General features: G+C 54.5%; 1 protein-coding gene across 1 annotated transcript in view; it reads right to left on the reverse strand.

Moving 5' to 3' along the window:
* LOC104532345 (inosine-5'-monophosphate dehydrogenase 2) overlaps nucleotides 1-9,617 on the reverse strand; it is a gene marked incomplete at its 5' end in the record, with an annotated part of 10,853 nt that extends 1,236 nt beyond the window's left edge. Inside the window, 8 exon segments of the mRNA XM_010177533.2 lie at nucleotides 137-280; nucleotides 2,448-2,519; nucleotides 3,885-3,980; nucleotides 4,702-4,792; nucleotides 5,849-6,048; nucleotides 6,659-6,746; nucleotides 8,883-9,089; nucleotides 9,543-9,617. Coding sequence (XP_010175835.1) covers nucleotides 137-280; nucleotides 2,448-2,519; nucleotides 3,885-3,980; nucleotides 4,702-4,792; nucleotides 5,849-6,048; nucleotides 6,659-6,746; nucleotides 8,883-9,089; nucleotides 9,543-9,617 — 973 coding nt within the window.
* Between the last annotated feature and the right edge of the window lie 93 nt (nucleotides 9,618-9,710).

The raw sequence follows: 9,710 nt of genomic DNA on the forward strand, positions 1-9,710 counted from the left end.
GCAGAAGGGCCCCTCCCATGTCCCCCAGCCACCTGCAGGTATCGGCCCCTGTGCCCAGAACCAAATCCCGTAGGGAAACCCTTCCCAGGAGACTCCCTACAACACACACAGCCCATCCGTCCGTCCCGCTGCTCACCCGTGGATGCCCCCAGCGCCAGGGCCTTCGCGATGTGCCCAACCGTCTGGATCCCTCCGTCTGCAATCACGGGGACACCGAATCTCCGGGCGTACTCGGACACCTTGTACACCGCCGTGGCCTGGGGACGGCCGCACGCCAGCACTGCGGGTGGGGAGAGAGCAGAGGAAGGGTCAGCTCCCACACGGCGGCACGGCCGTGCCCCAACAGGCCCTTTAGGCTTCCAGCACACACATGCTCCAGCACTCGGGAACGCACAAATCCCTGGATGCTCCTTCCCTAGGCTGAGTTGTGAGAGAAGCGGATGCCCAGGAGATGCCTGCTGGGACATCTGCACAGCCCTCGACTCCAGAAAGCTGTGGGTGACCTTGGGACTGGGGTCTTGGACCGAATGCCTGGGGATCAGCTGAGGCTCACAGCTCGTTCTGGTGCACAGCAGATGTGTGGGGAGCTTCCTTCCCAGGCAGGAAGGGGAGCAGCCTCCAAAAGCCCCTCTCCAGAGCATCCCTGGCACGTAGCCGTGTCCCTCCTAGCAGTGCCAGACCCCTTCTGCGGATACCCAGCAGCTGTATGATGCGCTTCTTGCATGGAAAGGCAGCTGGCTGGGAGAGAGCTGGTATGTATATATGTATAGGTATATTTATATATATACACATCTGCACACACACAAACACACATGCAGCAGTGGGAAAGGAAATGGGCAGGATGATTTGATGGCTTACAGGAAATAATTTCTTTTCCTGCAACATAGCAAGGATTGTGTCAAGTTTAGCTGCCCCATGGGAAGGGAGTTATTAGTTTTGGATTTACCTGCTCTTCCCAGTCACTAGCAGTGAGAAGCTTCCCATTGTGCGAGAGGAAAACCAGCACAGGGCATGTCTTGTAACACATTTGTCAGCCACGGGCATGCAAGTACACAGAGATAAGCTTGTCTCAGGGAGAATTCCCTTCCCAAAGATTAACTGGAAGAATTTTCTCCAGTCACAGTTAGTCCGACACGCCGGGTGAGATTACAGCCATGCAGGGTTAGTACTTTGGTGTGAACTCCCAGTGTGGTTTAGCCTGCCTGGCAGCAGCACTGGCAGCACACATCCCTGGCAGAGGTTTGCCGAGGACAGGGGTCTGCAGTTGCTCCACTCCCAGTGCTCAGCAGCAGCTCCTGAGAGAGGGAAGCCAGACTCCAGGCTGAGATCATGAAAAGAACTGATTTTAATCAAACAAAACTCGGCATTAAGCTAGGGCTCAGCGAGCCAGGGAGCGTGCCAGCTAGAACATGAATGCTGTTAGTCTTAAAGAGATGGTCTCGCTCGGTACCACACCGCTAAAGGCCACGTTGCAGCTGCAAAATGCTGCAAGAGCTTGTGGAGAGAAGCACCTGATTGTGGAGGGTCTCCAGCCCGGTGGTCTACAGAACTGTGCCACAGACAGCGTTGGGCCTGCGGAAACCTCAGCAGCAACCAGGGAGACCAGCCCTTTCCAGAACAGCTTGGCTCAGGGCCCCTGGGAGCATCGCTGTTCCGACTGTCCCAGTGCCTAGCACCACAGCTTCAGAGCACACACACGCCGAGTGGTCGGGGTGAGCGTTTGTCTTTTTTAGTGTGTCTGCAAAGGGTGGCCCTACAAGATCATCTGCAAGAGAAAACCTTCCGGGATCTTCAACAGAAACCTCTTTCCCAAACTAGGAGAAAGGGCAAAATCCAAGGCTCGCCTCGGGTGGCTGCTGCATCCGGCAGCATCAGAGGAGTCCACAGCAGGCAAAGCTGCGCCCTTGCAGGGCAGGGGAAGAGCCCTTTCTCTCCACATGAGGACCAGGCGTCGGTGGGGAAAGATGCGGTTCTGGCACGCAGCTGCCAAGGCGGCCGCACGCAGTTAGGTCCCTCTGTAACCCCGGGGAGCCAGCTCCAAGTGAAGCTCAGCCAGTGCACACCTTCCCCACAACTGGGGCCAGATTTAGGGCAGGATGGAGGACTGCTCAGGGATCACCTCCCAGCACTGGATCAGCCGGAGCATGCCCAGCTAGAGATCCAGAAGATGCAGCCAGAAAGCTCAGTCAGGCTTCTGAACTGGATTTTGGAGTGGAGGGTGGACAAGCCCAAATGCCCTCAGCTTTGACAATTCAGACTCTGCTTTAGGAATTCAGAAAGGCTTCTCAGTTTCAATTTCAGATTCAAAACCAGTATCCAAAGCCACAAAACCCCAAGTGCATCTACAGCTAAATTATTCTCAAACAAGCAGTAGGGCCATGTGCAGCCAAATCAGGGTCCTGCTTCAAGACACATAATTAGGGTTGGGAACAGGGCAAGTGACTTACTATAGGTGCCCGTGACAGTAGAAGGGCATTTGGGGCTGTGGGACTTTAGGTCTGGAGGGATCTTTGGAGCAGCTAAACAAAAACAAACACACACATTTTAGAGACAGAAGAACAGCAGCAGAACAAAGGACCCCAGCAGTGACCTGCTACTAGGCAGAGCATATGGTGTGGGACAGAGCTGACCTTGCGAACCCTTCCTAGCCCAAACCAAGCCAGAGGCCAGATCCAAGCCAGCCAGGCCTGGCTGTGCACGGCACATGCTCACCCTACCCCAGCAGCCAACCAGAAAGGTGACTCCCCAGACCCAAAGAGCCAGAGTTCTTGCTCCAAGAGGGCAAAAAACCCAAGGAGCTGCACTTAAGAGTTTTGCAACCACATCTCCTGTGAAGCGCCACGTTCTACCCCTGCTCTGTTCCTTCCCCAAAACCAGCACCCAACCCCACCTCCCGCGACAGCGGGGACAGGCACGCTCTGGAAACGTTCACCACGCTGCAGAATGTGGTGAGCCAGAGCAGGACATGTGCGTCCTGGTTCTGCTCCAGCTATGGAAGCATCAGCCCAAGGACACCACAACCTCCCTAGAAAGGTCACCTGAGACAGACAGTCCTGGCTGAGAAACCCCCTGTAGCCAGTGCTCCCACAGCAGGCAAAGCAGGAACACAGCCCAGGTCCAGCGCTGTTTGGAAGCTCCATGCTGGAATCAGCAGAGCTAACGCAGCACCTTCAGCCAGCAGCTACCTTCTTGCTGCCTCCCACGGCAAGGACTGAGGAGCAAAGCAGAGAGGGGCTGTGTTTGTGGGCTGCAGCACCTTGCACCACCTCTCTGCACCTCACCTGCCAGGTTCAAAACACAAGGACTGAGCCCAATCTCAAGGCAGCCTTTCTCCAGGCCCTGGGGAGTGCCCCTCTCCTCCTTTTAGCTAAGGGTGACGTGGCCTCTGCCCCACACAAGCTCCAGGTAACTGCAGAGACAACGCCCAGAAATCCCATTTCAGCCTGGAAACTGCAGAAAGGCCCAGCCCAGCAGAACAATACTCAAGCATCACACACACCGCTGCCAGAGGGAAGGGGAGCACAGACAGCCTGGGGCACTTCACCTGTCAGTGCTGGGGATCCAGCAAGCGCCTCTCCCTGCAGAGCCACCCGCCAGCCCCATCCCACACCGAGCCAGCGGCTCCTCTCGGGCAAAGCCACGTGTGCCACACCTGCTCTACTCAGTCTCGGTCAGTACTGGGAAATGCCTTTGCTGCTGCTGCCACCCCAAAGGTTTGACCCAGGTGATGAGAATGTCCTGGACGAAGGGGGTGAGAGAAGGCTTGCTGCTGGACACTGCCCTTGCAAAGGGAGAAGTCCATCCTGGCTTTGCTGCTTTTCAGCAGGCAATCTCTATTAAACAGATGTCGTCGGCCTACATAGGAGACAGCTGATCTCTCTCACCTTCCTGCGTGATGCAGATGGAGCCACTGCCCATCCCGACCCTCAGGGCATCGACCCCTGCGTCAATGAGGTTCTTGGCCTGAGCAGCAGTCACAACTGTGGGGAGCAGAAACTGGTTTGAAGAGAGACAAGCAAATTTGCACGTGACACTGCTCTTCCCTGGTGCTTCCCCAGGGGCTGCAAACGTCCCCTGCCCAGGGTACCCGCCTGTCTCAGAGCCAGGCTTGGCTGTCCACTGCTACCAGGACTATCTGCAAAAGCAGCAGTGAGTTTCTGTCCCAGCTGTCCCCAGTGGGTGAGATGACACTGTCCCGTTAGGCCACTCTGCAACACGCTCACACCCAAAGGCGCGGGTAGCAGAGGTCACTACGTGGTGCCAAGCACTCTTAGGGCCACACCAGGTAGGGAGGGCAGAGCACAGGCTGACAGCAGCACCAGTAACACACCAGCCAGGTAAATCAAGGACTGCTGAACTCTGCTGTCAAGAGGCAGGGAAAATTTCCATTAGATTTCCATACTAAGCAATATTAATTATTATTATCCAAAATTTTAAACTGGTGTGTAAAATAAGCTAATGTGCAACAGGCTGCAGAGGACAGTGGTGCACTGTGCTGCAGAACAAAGGTTTCAAAATCTCTGCAGCTGTGGCAGTTGCAGGGTGCTGCCCTGTGTCCTCTGTTCCACAAGCCAGAGGAAACCATATTAAGTTCACAGACATTGACCAAAATGACAATTTCCTTCATGTCCCTGCAGCTCCCTCTATGTCTAAGAAACAAATATAATTTAAAGGCAAGAAGGGTCTCCAACACATGCCTACCGTTTCCTCCAATAACTTGTAGGTTGGGATATTTCTCCTTAACATATTTTATCATATTGATCTGGAAGATGGAGTTCCCCTGAGAGGAATCCTGCAACAGAAAGAAAACCAATTTCAAACAGAATTTCTACAAAAGATTACAAAGACAGCTCCAGGAGAGTCTCAGATCTTTACTCTGCTCACTGGGTTTTCTGCTAAGCTGGCTAAGTGGGAAAAACAACTCCTCAAATTGAGTACAGAGCTAGAGGAGAAGCTGCTGCCAAGACAATAACACACCTTCCCTGTGCAAGGCAGTTTATCATAAAGACTTTAGTAAATATTCTTCACATTTAAATCCTCTGGCTTCTGCAAGAGGCAACAAGCAGCACATCTGGCTGTGGGTAAGAACCGTCTGGCTCTACCACCAGGACACCATCAGCCCTGTCTCAAACTACAGGTGAATGATGAATGTTCCTTGTTCTGGGGGGATGCACCTCCCCCTGCTGCACAACAGAGCAGCTGAAATGCCACTGAGTGTCCTGGCCCTTCCCAATTCCCATGACCTGGCCAACTCACAGTGTCTGTCAAACATTTCCAGCTGCAGCGCTGCTCAGCCCTGTGCTCAGAGCACAGGGGACTCACAAGCTAACAATCAATGAGAAAACAACGTGCAAATACAGGCAGTGACAGCTGTGCCCGAGAGCTGACAGGCCAGGGGGGCAGATGAGCAGGGCAGCTCTGGGCTGACCACTCCTGAACACCAGGAGGTTAAGGGGGTAACACAGTAACAACCACCAAACAGCTGAAGGGAAGAAGCCAAATATTCAGCACGATTGAGGAATGTCAGAGGATGGTGGGAGACTGCAAGAAGCATTTGTGGAAGACTCTGTATTAACTGAGTGTTTCTCTTCTCAGCCTTCAGGGCTTCAATGCACCCGACATGTTGCCTTGAGGCCAACAAAGTCCCCAGGCAAGAAGAATCCCTCTTATTTGAGGACTCCAACCTGAATGAGACTGAGAGGTGAACAAACTGCCACATTCTAACACCAAAGGGCCTGTAACAAAGACAGTGCCATGCTGCTGCCCCACTGTCAGGGAGATTCATTCAAATTTGATCCTCAGCCCACCCAGAAGCCCCAGGCCACCGTGAGGCCTGTGGCTGGCTCACCAGCACCACGGCATCCACGCCAGCCTGCACCAGGAGGTCCAGCCGGTACTTGTCATCTTCGTGGGTCCCGATAGCGGCACCGCAGAGCAGCTGCTTCTTGGAATCCTTGGAAGCCAGAGGGTAGTCCCGGTTCTTCTTGAGGTCGGTGCGGGCAATTATAGCCACCAGCTCATCATTTTCATTAACAATTGGCAGCTTGCCTTGAAACAAACAGAAAGAACATGACTGCAGATTTCTGACACCAGCCTGGAGCAGTGAGGCAGACCAGCAGCATCGGGCAGGCAGCAGTTGGTACAAGGTGGAGACTCAAAGAGGTGTGTTCCCAAATCTTGCTCGGCCACAGACACCAGCAGCCCTCCTGGCTCAGGAAAAAGGGTGAGGAGTTTGCAGGACTGGGGGGAGACTCAGTATCCTCCCACTGACCACAGAAAAAGTCCATCTTTTTTAATAATTAGCCCCATGACACCCTGTTAAAAGTCAAACCACCAAACCCTGACAGAGCTGAACTGAGTGCCACAGTGTGAAGGCCAGGGTAGAAAATGGAAGACGTGTGGCTGGACAGCCAGGAGCTCTTCACCTCCTGGACTGCCAAGAATTCCCTCAACTTCAAACAGATTGGAGATGAAGGCAAGTGAACTCTGCACCCTGGAGAGGGCTGTGGGCACCCTCTCCTCACTGTCCTCTGCTCGTGCTGGAGCGCAGCCCTCCCGTGTTCCACCTACACACGGACACGTGCCCACGTTCACCCGCTACTGCTCCCAGCCCAGCGCTTCCAGGGCTCCCTCTCAGGGCACAGATGTTCCCAGGTACCTTTTTTACTCCTTTGCAGAATTTCATTCGCTTCTTTCAACATTACACCAGCTGGGGCCACAACAAGATCCTCCCGCTTTGTCATGATCTAGTGGGAGGGAGAAGATAAAAAAAGTCACAAGAACTCCTTCGCACTGATCCAAAAATACTGAACCCCCCTGCCCATGTGAAACGCTCCCCAGCAGCTGTGTGGGACTGTTCTACAGACAAAGGAGCCCACAGCACAGCAACACGCCTCCAGAAACACACAGAGCAGCCTCCAATGCTCTGTCCCCACGCAAGCAGCGGCCAGCAGCCCCCCAGCCCATCGGTGCAGTGAAAACAGGAGATGGCAGAGGGACTCAGTAAGCCAAGGGAGAGCACCTGGAAGCAAGGGACAACCCTCAGAGAACCCTTGTTTGGGATGTCACCTGAACAGCTCTCCTAATAGAGTGCAGGCAAATAAGGGCTGGAGACACCTCCAGAGTCCCATGCTGCTCTGGCACAAACACCAGCCCCAAGCTCATTTTCAGGCAGCGATTCCCAGCACACAGGCTCTGGAAGGGCTCTGCTCAGAATAACCCATCGCTGCTGCTGCTGCTGGCAAGGTCAGCGGGGCAAAGGAATCGCTTCAATCCAAACAAACACGCTCACCCACGCTTACTCTTGACAAACAAGCACCACAGCACAGTGGGGAGGCAAGGGGCAAGGGACACGAGCTGGAACATGGAAACATCTGACGTGCTACACAGGAAAACTTTCACCACGACAGCGGTCAAACGCTGCAAGGGCAGCCCAGAGAGACAGGGACATTTCTCCATCCTTGGAGACTCGGCCACAGCCCCACACAACCTGCTCCAGCTGAATGTTCCTCAAAAGATCTCAAGGTCCCTTCCCGCCTGCAGCGTTCTGTGATCACAAACTTCACATGGGATGTTTTCATAAGAGGCGACTTGAGAAGGCCAGGCAAAGCTACAGGGGAACACTCCCTAACCCTCAAGGAAGGTGGATTAATTGCATACAACAAAGAAAAGAGGGGATGTTTTGGTTACCTGAGGTCATTAGGAAATAGGTTCACCCTGCCTGCATCCACCCAAACCCCTGTCTGTGACAGGACCCTCATCTCAGGGAAAGCCTGAGGAATCACAGTCATGTCCCAGCGTGGTCCCTATCAGCAGGATCCACGAGCCTTCTGGGCTACAGGAGACCTGTGTGTTCAACTGGATGGTAACCAATGGCTCAGCAAGATGAGTGCTGGACTGCGAGTAGGGAGATCTAGGAGACCATTCACCTCCTCAGCCTTGCCTGGAGACAGAGGCAAGCACCAGACACCAACAGCAGCAAGCTTCTGACTGCAGTGCTGAACAATCTGAGTAAAGGATGAGAGAAAATTCTTATCTGGCTCCTCTGAATGGACCAGCATCGCTTCAAAGGCCCGTCTGCTCTTTTATAACCTACTCCTGGTTTAAGATTCTGGTTACAGGTATTTATAGGCGATTTCAAACCAAATAGGGATGAGCATGTGATACCAGGTTTGGTCAGCAAGAGCTAAAAATAGTCATGAGTCAAGAACAGAGCCTGGCTAAGAGAAACCGGTGGCGTAACCTGACAGCACCGCAGATCTACGGTTACACAGCTCTGGGAATGCCAGAGCTAAAAAGAATCGACATCAGCACTGCAGAGAACGTTCTCCTGTACGAGGGGAGTTGGGCAGTGCAGCCTATAAAGGCTCAACTGCCAGTCTCTGAGTTCAGGGGGTTATTCTAAGGAACAAGTAGCCCAGATGAAGCACACAGGGAAGGGCAGTCGAGACAAGGAAGACCGGCGCTCGGAGGGCTTGCTGGGCACAGCGCCGCTGCTGCAGCCCTGGCCAGCGCCAGCACGCTCCGTGGGACCACGGCAGCAGCCAGGCACACCAGGAATTAATGACTGAAGCAGGAGAGAGCACCAGCTGTAGGGAGGATGCTTCCACAATACTGGAAGATATCCCCGCGGGAGTCACGCGACCGCCAGTGGCCTGGCCACTCCCTTCTATCTGCACTGCAGGAGTCGCAGAGAGAGCAACTGAACAAGAGGCTCTCCCTGGAAATACAGTTAAAGATGGACAGGCAGAGCTAACACAGAGCTGCTCCCTCGCACTGGCACAGCGTCCTCACAGCCACACACTCGTCCTGCTCTTATCACAAGCCACATCGCTTCCGAACGCGCCGCTCGCACCAGCTGGCTGCTCACGAGCCCTCCTCACCTCGCCCAGAGGCAAGTCATGCTCCGACTCTTTCAGGAAATCGATATCTCGAGATGAGATGATCCCAACCAGCTTTCCCCCCATCTTCCCATTGTCCGTGATGGGAATCCCACAGAATCCATGACGAGCTTTTGCTTCAAACACATCTCTCACTCGGTCGTTGGGACTCAGCACCACGGGGTCTGTGATGAATCCTTGCTCATATTTCTGAAAAGAAGCAGATTGAGCAGCCAGGCTCAGCGGCACCGCCAGACCGAGCAGAAGCTGGACACGTGCTCGATGGTTACTGCAGCCGCTCACAAAGGTCTGCAACCATGCAACCTGGCCATGTGGTCACTGACAGGGTGACTCCCAAACCAGCACCGAGGCTCACCCAAGTACTGTTAGATTCCCAAGAGCTCCCAGGCTAATCTCCTTGAAATTACAGGGAATATGGTCACAGCAGGAGGCCTGGCAGCTCTCAAACCCCAGACAATGTGTGGGACAGCGCTAACACGCAAGGTCTGTGCAGGCAGCTGTGGTGGAGCTACTGTTCTGACACGCCAGGATCCATCACACTGTCACAGTCTCCTCCCGCAGCTCCTTCAGCAGGGCCAAACCCCGCTGCCCACACACCTCCGTGAAGCCCCTGCGAGGGGGGCTCAGCGCGGCCGCTCCCACCTTCACCTTCCGCACTTCGTTGGCCTGGAACTCGGGGGTGCAGTTGTGGTGGATGAACCCGATTCCCCCTGTCAGCTGGTAACACAAAGGCGGCTGTAAGGGGCTGCACAACCCACCCGGCCCTTCCCCGGGGGGATCCAGCCGCGGGGCACGGAGAGCCGGGCCACC

The sequence above is a fragment of the Antrostomus carolinensis genome, unplaced genomic scaffold (genome assembly GCF_000700745.2).
Source record: "Antrostomus carolinensis isolate BGI_N321 unplaced genomic scaffold, ASM70074v2 scaffold36551, whole genome shotgun sequence".
Taxonomy (NCBI): domain Eukaryota; kingdom Metazoa; phylum Chordata; class Aves; order Caprimulgiformes; family Caprimulgidae; genus Antrostomus; species Antrostomus carolinensis.